Source organism: Lolium rigidum, chromosome 1, assembly GCF_022539505.1.
Source record: "Lolium rigidum isolate FL_2022 chromosome 1, APGP_CSIRO_Lrig_0.1, whole genome shotgun sequence".
Lineage (NCBI taxonomy): Eukaryota > Viridiplantae > Streptophyta > Magnoliopsida > Poales > Poaceae > Lolium > Lolium rigidum.
In genome coordinates, this window is record NC_061508.1 from 104,138,608 (window position 1) to 104,153,234 (window position 14,627).

At 47.1% G+C, this 14,627-nt stretch overlaps 1 protein-coding gene and 1 long non-coding RNA gene across 3 annotated transcripts; both read right to left on the reverse strand.

The window, feature by feature from the left end:
• Window positions 1-8,890: 8,890 nt before the first annotated feature.
• On the reverse strand, window positions 8,891-10,097 carry LOC124678946. 2 transcript variants are annotated; one of them, XR_006994712.1, is made up of 4 exons: window positions 9,880-10,097; window positions 9,678-9,780; window positions 9,483-9,582; window positions 8,891-9,330 (listed from the first exon to the last, which is right to left on the reverse strand). It is a non-coding gene; the product is annotated as an uncharacterized LOC124678946 (long non-coding RNA). The 2 variants fall into 2 exon arrangements; XR_006994720.1 differs by lacking the exon at window positions 9,483-9,582 and having other exon boundaries at window positions 9,640-9,780.
• A 634-nt stretch (window positions 10,098-10,731) lies between these two features.
• On the reverse strand, window positions 10,732-14,045 carry LOC124649698 (thioredoxin reductase NTRA-like). The gene is made up of 3 exons (XM_047189286.1): window positions 14,033-14,045; window positions 13,001-13,680; window positions 10,732-10,836 (listed from the first exon to the last, which is right to left on the reverse strand). The coding sequence occupies exons 1-3, from the start codon at window positions 14,043-14,045 to the stop codon at window positions 10,732-10,734; spliced, it is 798 nt and encodes a 265-aa protein (XP_047045242.1).
• Window positions 14,046-14,627: the final 582 nt, after the last annotated feature.

A 14,627-nucleotide genomic window follows, 5' to 3' on the forward strand; every position in this document is an offset into this window, starting at 1 on the left:
TCATGATTATATTCCACAGTTCCGAAACTATTGGATGAGGCGTACCTGCCTCCAATTATTTTACGACCACATTTAAATTTAAGCATTAGATTATTTGTAAATTTATAGGATAAATTACACACCTTAAACTCTCGCGGATGCAATTGCCGTCCCAAAATGAAATAAATAAAAATAAAATAATAGCGAAGTATAGAAGAGTATATTTACACGCCGATCCCAAGATCACCCCCACACGAGCCTAAGACCCTTCCGCCCAAGCAGTAAAACATGACACCCTACCGATTGAAAACCTGCTTTCGGAGCCACCGCTCTACCCAAGCAGTAAAAGATGACACCCTATCGATCGTCAAACCGCTTTCGGAGCCGTCGCTCCAACATTCCAACCCACACACACACATAGGTTGACAGAGTCCGCAGAGCCTCTACGTGTGCACCCTGCTCAGCTGCCTCCTTCCACCGTCTTGAGAGCTCCCACACACGGGGGGGGGGGGAGTGGCCCACCGCCGCCTTCCTAGGGGCGTAATACTTCATTGGCGGCCCCACCAGGGTGCGGGGGAGGACGGTGGAGCCTCCCTAGAGGAGGTGGTGGCTAGGACTCCCCCGTGTCGCCGACACTACGGGAAAAAACATCGCTGCCGTGCGGCGAGACATTGCCGTGCGCGGTTCGCACGGCAAAGAAATCTTTGCCGGCCGACGCAAAAAAATATGCACGGCAAAGAATAACTAAACGCACGGCAAAGAAAAATCGCACGGCAAAGAATAATTAAACGCACGGCAAAGAAATATGCACGGCAAAGAGGAAGCAAAGTACACGGCAAAACCAGATGACACGGCAGAGTTAAATAACTGCGCACGGCAAAGTGAAACCGCTCGGCAAAGACACCTTTGCCGAGCGCGTATATGGTTTGCACGGCAAAGACCATGGGCCATGTGCTTGTTTAGTACACAGCAAAAGCTCTGCGTCGTGATTGGAGGAAACGAAATCCCGCGGATCGTGCCTCCGCGTCGTTGATTTATAGTGTTGAACGGCCCTGATCTCTTTACCCATCTCTCCATCTCTGCTCTCTACTCTCTTCTCTCTCTTCTTTCCTTTTTCTTTTCCTCTCTCTATTCCTGTGGACAGCACGCTGCCTTATCTCTTCCTATCGCCCACCTACTCAGCCTCAAATGATCCACGCCTTATCTCTTCCCGTGGACATGGAGGCTAGCTGCTTCACGGCGAGGTCGAGGCGGCATGGCGCGGTGGTCGACGTTCGGCGGCGAGGACGCGGCGGCATGGCGCGGCCTGGTGCGCGGCGGCGAGGACGCGGCGGCCTGGCACGGCGGTCGACGTCCGGCGGCGGCCTGGCGTGCGGCGGCCTGGTGGCGGCCTAGACACGGCGGCCGCGCGCGGTGGTGACGTGTGGCGGCACGGACGCAGCGGTCGACGTGCAGCGGCGCGGATGCAGTTGTCAGGCCCCTCCCTCTCCTCCGCGTGGTGAAGCATCATGGTGGCCTTGCGCCCGGCGGCGAGGACATGGCAGCCCCGAGCGGTGGTGGCGTCTGGCGGTGCGGATGCGGCGGTCGACGGAAGCGACGTGGCTGCTCCGACGTGCTTTTTTTTAATTTTGAAATCATGCTTTGCCGTGTGGGAGGAGTGGTAGCACACGGCAAACAAGTTGGCGCACAGCAACACGGGCTGGCGCACGGCGAAGTGTTGGTTGCACGGCAAAAGCTTTGCCGTGCAATTTTGGCGAGGCACACGGCAACGTAGCCTTTGCCGGGCGAAACGTTGCCGAGCGGCCTTTGCCGAGCGAGCGTGCACGGCAAAGCCTTTGCCGAGCAGATTTTGCCCTTTGCCGAGCAATTTGCTTGCACGGCAACGCCCAGCTCTGCCGTAGTGCGAGGAGTGTAGCACGGGGTATTTGAACTTCTCTTTTTAACAATCATTTTTTTTAAGGATTAAGGATTATTTTTTAAAAACATTTGTTCCACCCGTGCAACGCATCATAACAAGTGAATGAAAATACAATGCCATGTCGATATGGATGCATCAAATGTGGAACCCACAAAAACGAGGAACTTGCAATTTCAAATTTTTAGATTGGTCATTAAAAGGAGACAACATAGACACCATCGAAAGTTGTAGAAAAGATGAAAATGCAAATGATTGACAAGAGCATTTCAACATTTATTTCAACATTTGTTTCGCCCGGTGCAACGCACAGGTATTTTTACTAGTAATACTTATTTATCTTATTCGCTAATTATTCTGCAACAGGCGTAAAAGATAATTGCCAACATCTCATAGCGAATATGCATGTTGTTCTAGATCTCCAAATTGATCATAGGCCCCTTTGATGAATCATCATAGTGACAGAGCTTCACTGGGTCAAAGGGAGCCATTGTGGACTTCCTCAATCGCAAGCTTGAAGTTGGCATGACCAACGACAAGAAGGACAAATACGAAGGCCATAACGATGAGGAGGACGGCAGCCAGGGAGATGCCCTCTTCATCAAGGGCGCTGCTCCAGACGAGGCGGTGAACCCGGAGATTCAACCACCCGACCTCATGGAGGACGAGGCCTTTGAGCTAGCCGTCGCCCAGAGTAAGCTGGAGGAGCTCGACCGGTGGAACAACCTCACCATCCACCTGCGAGAGGCTGTCCTGGCTCTGGGTGCGCCGGTGCCTCCTTCGGTCACGCCAACGTGCGAGCACACACATGCTCCACCACCTCCGCTCGCGTGTACGCCTCCACCACTTCCTTCCGTGCCAACGCCTCAGCTGCCGGCCGAACTTGGCACTCTCTATCGGCCATATCTATGGGACCTCTAGTCATGGTCGTCATCGAGGACGACAACCAGGAGTAGGCGACCGTGGAGGCGCACCACTAGGATAGGGTTTCATTTCTAGTCTTGTTTTTTTCTAAAACTATGTAAACTACTTTCTATTAAAAATATTAATAAATTATTTGATGTCAGACCGCTAAGGATAACTGATGCAAACAATCAATCGTATCATGGCAGGCAATTTAGTTTCAGCGGTCCAAACGGACCCAGACGAACACTTTCATTGTCCGTTTTCAGTTAACCCGCTCCAGGTGCCCTTGGAGGTACACCTGGGCAAAGTTCGGGCCGGGCCGGGTTTCGGGCCGGGCTTAAAAAAGCCCGCGGGTAAAAAGTCAGGCCCGAGCCCGGCCCGGCCCGACCGTCGGGCCTGTAATTCAAGCCCGAACCCGGCCCGAACGAGCAAAAAGCCCGGCCCGGCCCGAGAAGCCCGGCCCGACTAGGCTAAAATGCACGAAAATGAAGGCCCGAGCCCGGCCCGGCCCGACGTTCGGGCTCAGATTTCAGGCCCGAGCCCGGCCCGAAGTGCAAGCCCGACCCGGCCCGGCCCGGGATTTTCGGGCCGGGTCGGGCCGGGCCGTCCGGGCCGGGCTGCCCATGCCCAGATGTACTTGGAGGAAAGGGTTGCCACAGTTTATGGTGCTGTTATTGCGGGATGATGAGAGCAAGTACAATAAGGTCTAGTCAGCTGGCTATAAGAGATAAAATATTATTTCTTTGCTTAGTTGGAGGAGTGAGAAGAGAAAAGAGGATGTAAGTAGGCTCTTAGGCTGGTCGTAGTGCATAGTATCATATACTAGTATCATGTATATGATAGTTATCTATGATACTATCTCTCTAGTGAGTGATATTATAGAGTAGTATCATAACCTTCTAAATTTGTTATTTTTGTAGAATTTCAATGTAAATTTATGTACAAGATCTATTTATCATTTACTTTTCTCGTAACATGCGCTATGATACAGTATCCACCTATGTTATTCTAATCATATCTCTCCTCCTTAATTACATGCCACATCATTATTTTTATGGGCTTAGGATGCATGATACTATCTATGATACTAGCATTATGGCCAGCCTTAGAGCAAGAATAATAGTGTAGCCGACAGCCGACTATAACAATTTGCCACGTCATCTATAGTCAACTTATAGCTAATATGTATAATGGTAAGCTATAAAAGTGTAGTACTTTTCCAATACATGGCCCACCTTTTAGTCTCACATAGTGCCTAAGAGCACGTACTAGAGCTGGCTACTAGATAAGAGCCTACTTCCTTTCTCTCTCCATTCTCTCTCCTCCAACAAAGCAAATTTATAATATTTTACTCCCTCCGTTCTTTTCTATGGTGCCTATAGATTTTTGGCATTTGTTTCAGAATATAAGATTTTAGCTTAGCTTTTTTTGAATTACCCCCTCCCCATTCAGCTTCTAAATCGTTCAGGTTCCAAATTTGTTATGGTAAGTTAGTAAGATATGGATTTCCTAAATTTTACGTTGATCTCAAATCGTTCAGCTAGGGATCTTGTGTAAAAAAAAATACTCTTGCGCTAATTTCCGTGCCAAAAAACTGTAGGCACTATAGAATGTAACAGAGGGAGTATTTCTTATAGACAGCTGATTGTACCTTATTGTACTTGCTATGGCTTTTGCACGTGCTCCTAGGCACTTTGTGAGAGTGAAGGGTGAACCATATATTTTTAAAAAGTAATACATTTTTAGAGTAAACTATTGTATATGGTGGCTATAAATTGGTTGTAAATGATATGGCAACCACAATAGCCAGCTTATAGCTACACTATTATTGTTGCTCGGACGGAAGAAATATGCATGCACGCAATGATCTCCAACCACATGTAGATTCCCAGGGCGCGCGCACCGCCAGTAGTAAGATCGAGAACGATGGCTCTCCAGTGCAGTCCCGAGTCCCAACACCCGTCTTGTTGGGAGATTTCCAACTGGCCGAGTACGTCCGTCTCCATCTCCACCCCAAAAGCCAGAGGTTTGAAAAACGGCAGATGCCTATAGAATGAAACTGTCGCAGGACGGAATTTGTTTCGTCGGGTTGATCCGATGGGTCTGAAAGGTATGATGGACGGCCATGAAATTTCTTCATCCTATGGAGCTCTACACATGCTTTCGTGTGGGCATGCCGGCCGACGAACAAAAATGGAGGGACTCGATTCTTTCCGGGGCACGTACCGTGCGTGTGATCTTCCGCACCTTTCGGCAATCGCCAAAGTCACCGTACATACGCGTGTACGTTGTTCCCTAGCTACCTTACCATTAGGCCAGGCTAGGAGCAGTGACCTGATTGAGAAGTTCACAACCATGGACTTGCTGCTACTCCGATCCAGCAGCTAGCTTAGCGTTCTGATAGCGATCCACAACTGCCACTGCTAGGGTGGTCTCCCATCTCGTGCCAACTCAAACCTGCGTGTCGTGCAAAAGAGCAGGAACCGATCAAGAGATATAAAAAAATCGTTTTTCTTCTTCTTCTTCTTCAATCCATTATTGCTAATTTGCTACTCATAGTTGCTAGGACTACCACACAGCGTACCCTACTTCGAGGGCGATTTACACAAAAATAACCCTTTGTTGCAACTATAGCACAGACTGACCCTCCGGCCAAACTATTTCACCCATCTAACCCTTTTGTGTGGCGCTCCTCACAACGGCGCCACACAGTGAGGTGTGGCACCCGTGCCCGCATCGCCACTCTCCCAGCCGACGTGGCAACCTCGACGCTGAGCTGTGTGCGCCGATCCGACGTGGCAGGATGTGTGGCGCCGCTCCCATTGGCGCTACACATGCACTTATAATTGCCCAAAACATACTGTAAGACAAATCGTAGTGTGGCGCCCGTGGCATCGGCGCCACACAAACAGCCTCGCCAAAACGGCTAAGGACCAAGCGTCCGGAGCCCCTGGATGTTTTCGACAAGTAATCCACATATGTGGCGCCGATGCCATGGGCGCCACACGGTGCAATGTGGCGCCGGCGTGAGGGGCGCCACACATTGACTTGTGCTAAAAACATGAAAATTCTTGCCTTAGGTAGGCAAGTGCCGTTGTTCCCCAACTCCACCGGTGCTCCAACACCGTAAGCGCCTTGAGCCAACACCAATGGGCCAGCTCCCACCACTGTCAGCAAAGAGAGTCCTCGATAGCATGTACCACAAGTACACACGGGTGTACATCCTGATAGTGTCCTCGTTGGCCCCTTCCGGGCATTCTCCAAAGTTAAGCCTGATCCAAGAGAAAGATGCGCCGGCGGGAGTTCTCTCCTTTGGATCTTCTGGCAGCGGAGGAGCCATGCCAATAAGGTTCTCCATCTGCTGGCGCCACCCATCAGAAGCTGTGTTCATACACAGTGGGTCGCCCTGAATAGGGAGTCCAAGTATCATGGAAACATCCTGAAGAGTAGGGGTCATCTCGCCGGCCCTCAAGTGGAAGGTGTGCGTTTCCGGCCTCCACCGGTCGACAAGGGCAGTGAGTGCCGCGGTGTTCATGTTCGGCCCCCCACGGCTTACAAGCGATATGAACGGGAGAAGACCGGTAGGCTAGATGAACTCCGTGTACCTCTCGTCATACGCCATATCTACTGTGCCATGGTAACGAATCTTCAAAGGGTGAAGATCCGTTCTCCTCTCCGTCATATGAAAAGCCCGATGATCCCTGTCATACTCTTGATCTATGAGATACACCATCCTACATGTTTACATAAAACACCATATTATGAGTCATTCCTAACAAATATGATGAACACATATATGAGAATAAATCCAAATAAGCCATCACACATACATCATATACATACATATACATTCATATCTAGAGATAAAACACCATATTATGAACCATTCCTAACAAATATGAGTTATTCCATCACAAATACTAGGCATGTGTAACACATTTGAATGCATTTGCTAGACAAATATTAGACATTTCAACCCATACATACATAGGATTTCAACACATACATGTAAAATTTAACATCTATGGTTCCAATAAATCTATGGTTCAAACACATGCATACAATGAGGCTATCAATTTCAACACATACACATCAATATAGATTCCAACAACCAACATTTCCAATCTAGGTTCCATGTCTAAATCGAATTAAATCGGAGCAAAGCTTGGATGAATCGAAGGGCAACGAAGGGGAATACCTTGAGGATTGTATGGGGATGGATTTGGCCGGCCAGATCTGTCCAATCCGTGGAGGATTTGGTGGGGGGACAGAGGAGAGGCGGCCGGCGACGGCGGTTTCGGGCGAGCAGAGAAAAGAGAAGAGGGGAGAAAGAAGAGGCTCGGGCTGGGGGCGGGCGCGGGCGCCACACATAAGTGGATGTGTGGCGCCCTTCCGAGCGGCGCCACAGTTTCACCGTGTGGCGCCGATGGGAGCGGCGTCACACATCCTGCCACGTCGGATCGGCGCACAACTCAGCGTCGAGGTTGCCACGTCGGCTGGGAGAGTGGCGCCGCAGGCACGGGCGTCACACAGTGAGGTGTGGCGCCGTTCTGAGGGACGCCACAAAAGGGTTAGATGGATGAAATAGTTTGGCTAGAGGGTCAGTCTGTGCTATAGTTGCAACAAATGGTTATTTTTGCGTAAATCGATTTCGAGCTAGTGGTATACTGACATGTACTGTGTGACTGACTGACTGTACGTATGAGGCCAAGGCTACGGATACGTTATCCTGCGCCGTATCCTATCCCTGGCGACTGATCTCTGAGCCCTCAGCCCTGCGCACCGAATCCCCAACCTGCATGCAGATTGCAGCCTCGCGCCGCCACCGGGGCACGGTGGGCACGGGCGGCCTCCAAATGAGGAGGTCACGCAGCCGCAGCGCCTGGTATAGAATCTAGCAGGCGTGTAGTATCTTCAACTAGCAAAAGTAGGCGCGGCGGCACGCCGCGCCAGGTCGTGGTAAACGTATGTCATGTGCAGTTCATAATATACACATTTAATAAAATTGCAACACTAATCAACACGACGAAAAAATATAAGGTGCAAATTATTATTAGGCTGAAGAAATGAGGAAATAGCATATGTATAGGTGGCAAAACAAAATAAACAAATGATCATAGTCATAATATAAGAACAGAGCCTGGAAATTGTACAATATAAAACATAAGCAGTGCGGGGAAAGATATAATACATTAAAAACGACAACTGAAAAATCGCTTCTAGCAATCCAAACACAACATCTATGAGGCTAAATAACACATACAACCTAAGCACATAGCCTAACCGGGTGGTTGACGTAGATACATAAACATGGAAGTGTATTCAGGGTCCAAACATATAGGCCCTGAACAACAGCTCGGGAATAACAAAGCTCCCTCGCTGCATTCATCTGCAGAAGACCAGTGTGTAGACAGATGTCCAAGATATTGTGCCCTTTATATCCTGTGTGTCCAAGATCCTAGTCATCATCTGTGAAGTGTAATCCCTTCTAAGATTAGTGTTCTTGCCGGCAACAATATTTTTTCGTTTTCTCCCTTCAGCCACATGAGAGCCAGTCTACAATAGAAACACATAGCTTGTCAGAAACCTAAAAGAACATGTGTTCTGGTAAGGCAACACAGTTATACCTCATCAATAACAGAAGCCGATGATGCTGCACTTTGTGGCGTGGGATCCATAGATGGTGATGGAGTGGAAGTCTCACTTGGACCTTGAACATGTTTTGGAGTTTCAGGAGGAGCAGAGAGAGTCTCATTGCCTTGACTTGTGGCTGAATCATCCATACCCCGTCGTCGAGTAACAGTGGCACGGAAATCGGATCAGCAATCTGTACCCGAATGTGGCTGTGCAATGTATCCAGCGAGATTCACGTCTAGGAGCGACAACAACGCTGAACTGTCTTCCCACGATGGCAAGCAAATCCTGAAGCACAGTATTAGCTGTTCCTCTGACATTGGACACAAGTGTAATGTTTCTTTTCCGACAACAACCTCTCCGCAAGGCCCAAACAAATAAAGTTTGTGAATTTGCCGGTATGTGGATCTGCTGAAGCAGAATTAACTGCTCGGACAATAAACCTATATCTGACAAAGCAATAACAAAAGGAAAAAAAATGACGTAAGCATTTGCCACAAAAAAAGAAGCTGAAGAATAAACATCCTGAAGAACAGAAGATATGACAAATACGTGTGTACCTTGGAAGAGGTATAACAGCATGACACTGAGGGCATTTGTATACCCTATCATCTAGCTTAAGTTTTTTCTAACATTCTTTGCAACTTATGTAATACCAGCCTTTGTCTGTAAGAACCTCAGTAATTCAAATGTACATCTTGTACCGTTCACCCTTAACACGATTATCAATTGATTTATTCTGAGAATGCAGGGAAGAAAACATACTATAAAACACCAAACATACCATGATGCAATTGGGTCCTAATGTCGCTATTTCCGCGATCATTGACACGGTCGGCTCTGTATGACTTTGGTTTCCAGTGTGTAATTCGACGTGCCTTGGCAGATGCTTCGACCTGTGGCATATGCAAGATACGCATGTTATTAAACAAATAGCCTGCAGCACATTATTGGATACAACAGCTAGCACAAATCAGGAGAAAAAGAAAGAAATACAACAGGACAATGCAAAAACAAAGGTGAGAGCGCGCAATGCCTAAGTACTGACCGACAGTCATGCCAACAATTAACACGATAGCAGGTTCTTGATTTGATGCCTCCATTAGTCCATCAGCATCTCTCCCGACAAAGTAACAATAGCATGCTCGCTTCATAAAGTAACACATGTATAAACCAGATGGTAATTAGAAGAAGCAAATACTCACTATGGAAAAAAGAAATTTAAGATAGCATTGATCGACACCTTCCATCCGTGATATAAATTTGTCGCTTTTGGCTCTTTGTATTACCAGAAGGAGGCAAAAACATCGGTGACTTTGTTAAGCCATCCGACAACATCTGTAAATCTGCACAGAGTAATTAAATTGTCATAACACGAAACAAACTTTGCCAAGAAAACAAACGATACACAAATAAATCAATGATTAAAACGACTGTATTCTTACTGGATTTAAGTTATTCTGATCAATGCAATCCGACAGCATGCTAAACGGGACAATAGTATAGGTATACATAGCAAAAATTCTCCGGCGGCGACACCACCCTCATAGTAAAGAAGATCCGCAAAGGATGATCCACTGACCTGTAGCTCTTTCTAGGATCATACAAATCAAATTTTTCAGTGGTGTAAATAGACCCCTCCTTCAGCTGATCCCTAAACTGATCTACTCTTTTTCCGGGAACCTGTACCTTCCATTCTCGCCTCTCCGTAAATCAGTCAAAAAGCACCCCCAAAAAGGAGTTTTTTAGCAAGATAGTAGATCAATATAGTGGAAAATCAAAAGGACAATCAAACCAAGTAATCATGACGAGATATTACAAAAATAAAGGAAACACGCCTATCTTCCAACTCGCTATCTACTAAGGCATATTAACCGTGCGTACCAAGTGAAGGAATAAGAAATTGGAAAAAGAAAAACCCTGGACATTCATCCTTGGATGATGGGACATATTGACAGATCATATTTTTGTAACATCAACATCTGAATCGTAAAAGGAGACTCATTATGCTTAAAACCATGACATAAAAGAGAAACTCCAACCAAAACAAAAGCTCACTTCCAAGAAAAAACTGAAATCACAGTAGCTGTTGCATCAACCCTACTCCTCTATCGGCAACATTACTATAAGCAAATATATATTAATTTTGAATGTTAACTTGTGGAGCAACCGAAAATTACGTACCATAGAGAACATTGAAATTAGGAAGTACATCATTGTGGTAGATGTGAGGAGAATAAGGTATTACTGTTAAGATTCTAACTAATTTTTATTCTTTAAAATTGATTGTGCCGTAATTAGCGTTGAGATGGAATAACAAACTTCCTACCTTGATTGATGTACAATCCAAATATGGCAGCTAACTCTTCCAGCAGATGTTTTACCATAATAACAGACATAATGTCAAACCAAGCACCATGGACCTTTAAATAAAAGCACAATCATCAATTGGTTAACCTCATGGAAAAGATCAATTTTTAAAATAAGGTTACCTTAGCTCGTCTGATATATATGAACTCCTAGGGCACTTATAAGCATCAACACGGGGATGAGTTTTTTTTTCCAATGCAGTTACAGTCAACACCAATCTTCTTGCATTGGCACTGCAAAGAATATTATGAATATATAAGATCATACCATAAAATCAGAGCTTTGGTGTAATGACTAATATAGATCGCACTGCCAGGAACACCAAATATGGACCAAGGTAGCACAATGTCATTCGCTGGACATGCAGAGTACTACATTGGGCTCGTCCTCTTAACCTTCAGACCAAAGACAGACTAATTTTAGGAACCATAATACATTAACACCATTTTCTTTTCTGCAGAATTATGAGATTACTTTAGATTAAGGAAAGACATATATTGACATATATTTTACTTATTATCCATACAAACATGGTCTATGTACACGAACACCATATCATTACTACCCAGTGCTTCTTGGGAGATTGTCACACCAGTCATAAACAACCAACTCCTCCATGATTCTGCTACATAATATTATACCTTCAACGCACATGGAAATGACATAAAAGGTATTATATACTAATGACAATGGGATTAAAAAATATTTAAGCTTTTCTAGCACATATATAACTAATACTGGTAAGCTATAATTCGAGCATAGTTTCAATGGGCAAAGAAGATCGATTAAAATATAAGTGTTCATAGGTAGACCTTTTATTTTCAAATGCACTGCCTGGGAGACAACACAACCGAACTGAACCGTAGGTATATGAGTTGCAAGTCTCTCTTATGTATACATTCTCTAAAAGAAATAGATAGATAACAGGACATGTAGGGACATGAACATCTGGTGCTGATCAAAGAACAACAGGAATGCTCTAGTACTTTTAGGTTGACATGCACACGAAATGCGCATATTTTCTTCAACAGACCTACATATATCCGAGAGAGATACAAAGTAGGTATCAGGCTCGGCAAGCAAAAAAAAGCTGCCAATAAATAATTGGGCTGCCACATTGAAGAACCTGGATGAGATGTAGCACTCAGCTAGATGAACTATATGGCTTGTAAATGCGACAGTGCACTGTCATATTCATGCCTTGTAGTTATTGCATGGAGATATTCAGATTTATCAACAAAGACGGTATATTTGCTCAAGAACAACCATACAGATGTGTACTGTGGCAGCAAACCTCCTCACATTTCATCTTCAGCAGAAAAACATGTGGTATGGCATGGAGAACAATATCTATTTTAACACCATCATGATGCTTTTCCATGAGCTTCCGCGTCTGACAGTTGGCAGCAGCGGTGTCAGCAGGTCCATAACAATCATACTGTTATCAGCACTGAAAATGCATAAATTCTTGGTTCCATCGTATGCCCTTCATTTATCATGTTAAAAAAATACTGCAGGCATCTCAATTTCTAACCTATAAATTTTATGAAGAAGCAAAAAAAAATCTTTTGGAAGCATACTCTGTCATCCAAATATCCCATTCCACAGTAAGAAAATTAAATTCCACAATAAACACTAATAGGAACTTCTCTTTCAAAAACTCAAACTGAAATCTGCATAGTGAAGTTGAGAAAGGGGCCTCTGGTGAGACATTTGTGCATTATTCTTTTCAATGTTGGAGAATCGTGACCACATCAAGGCTTGTGAATAGTGGCATTATTAGATAGGTCTTGACTTGTGGAGGAGATAATACTAAGAATTGTCTGAACATCAATTCGTATGCACATTGGGTGGCCTAATCATGTAAATTAAGAGCACACCGATTTACTAAATCAACACTCTGTCAACCTACGACAAAACCATCTTTAATCTCTGTCGCTCTTGCTCTGTAGAATATACAACAACAACTAATTCAGTATCATGATTGTATACTGCTGGAGCTCACTGTACAAATGGGGAAAAACATGATGCAGCGAAGAGCTTAATTCTTAATTTTAACCAAATGGCACACTCATGATTGGCACTGATTTCTAGTCATAATTGTAATGCAGTATCATCAAGGCAACTTAGACATAATAAAGACTTGATCCTGATCAACAAAAACAGAAGCTAAGGGTTGAATATAGCTTAGTACATACCTGATCCAGCGACAGTAATGGCCTGGCGGTACTTTTTGTCCTGAACGTCCCCGGCAGCGAAGACCCCCTTGACACTGGTGTGCGTGGAGCCCGGCTTGGTGGCCACGTATCCCTCGGGGTCGAGCTCGAGCTGTGGACCGAGAAACTTGGTCGCTGGCTCGTGGCCGATGGCGAAGAAGAGCCCTGCCACATGGAAGTCGGACACCTCGCCGCTGACCAGGTTCTTCACCTTGACGCCCGCCAAGGGGCCACCGTCCGAGCGGCCGTAGGCCTCGACGACCTCGGAGTACCAGACGACCTGGATTTTGGGGTTGGAGAGAGCGTGGGCCTGCATGATCTTGGAGGCGTGGAAGGCGTCGCGGCGGTGGATGATGCAGACGCGCGAGCCGTACTTGGTGAGAAAGTTGGCCTCCTCCATGGCCGAGTCCCCGGCGCCGACGACGGCGATGAGCTTGTTCCGGAAGATGGGCGCGGCGCCGTCTCCCACGGCGCAGGCGGAGATCCCTCGGTTCCAGAGCGCGTCAGAGCCCGCCGGCTGCCACAGACGTGCCGGCCGCAGGGCAACGGAAGACGCTCCAGCCGCCGGGGAGCCGAGGGGGCTCTCCGCCCCGGTGTGGCCGGCGCCAACCCACGCGTGCTCCGCTCCAAGGCCACCGTCCCCGCTCCGCCCCAACGGCTCTGTCACAGGCACGCGCCTGCCGGCGTCGGTCGGTCGACTCCATCGGCTCGCGCCGGCCTCGCGGTCGCCGCCGCCGGCAGCGGCTGCCCCGTCCCGCGGTCGCCGCCACCGGCCCGCGGCAGCCCCGTTGTCGCCGGCGGCCGCCGCGGACGCGTCGACCGCCGGGGAGCCGAGGACGCGCCGTCAGCGAGGGAGCCGAGGAGGTGCCTGCCGCCGCGGACGCGCCGGCCGCTGTGGAGCCGAGGAGGCGCCGGGGGGGAGGGGGGAGAATGGAGAGGGAGAGGGGAGGAGAGCTGCCATGAAATTATTAGAGGAGAAGTAGAGGTAGGGGACGATAGGTGGCCAACAAACCGTTCGTGGGCATGTCTACCACCGCTTTGACCAACTGGGTGTTTTACTGCTACAGCTACACAATTAAGGGACCACGATAAGGCACTATGAGAGAGAAGTAAATTGAGAAGTTCTCACAAAATTGTAAAAGAGCACCCAAACGTACACAGGAATTAAGAAGAAACCAAAACACCATACGTGTCTGCATGATATTAATCGCAAAAAAAATTCAAAAATGTAAACAAATAAACTAAACGTGCAGTCTAGTAAGATAGATGAACAGATCATATCTAAAGTAGACAAACCGATCGCATCTACCACATAAACTAGAAGAAGAAACTCTAACAGAAACTGAAAAAGAAACGACAAGATCACGTACTTCACAGCAGCGTCGTTGTCGCCCATGTTGAGGTTGTTTAAGAAGTCGCTGAGGTCCGGGAAGAAGTTGTCGGTGTGGAGGAACTCGTCGTCCGATGACCACGTCGTGATGCCAGTAGTCGCGCCTGAGTGCTCCCCAAAAACCTGATTGCCCCTCACCCGTACAGGTTCACGAGAGGCAGGGTTCCGGAGGCCTACTGTCCCGGCAGTCGGTTAGTGCGGTTCGGGAAGGTCGTGA

Coding starts and splice junctions, on each gene's coding strand:
- LOC124649698 (XM_047189286.1), bottom strand. Junction 10,837..13,000: donor TTACTGTCGCTGGATCAGGT/ATGTACTAAGCT, acceptor GCTTGGTTTGAC/ATTATGTCTGTTATTATGGT.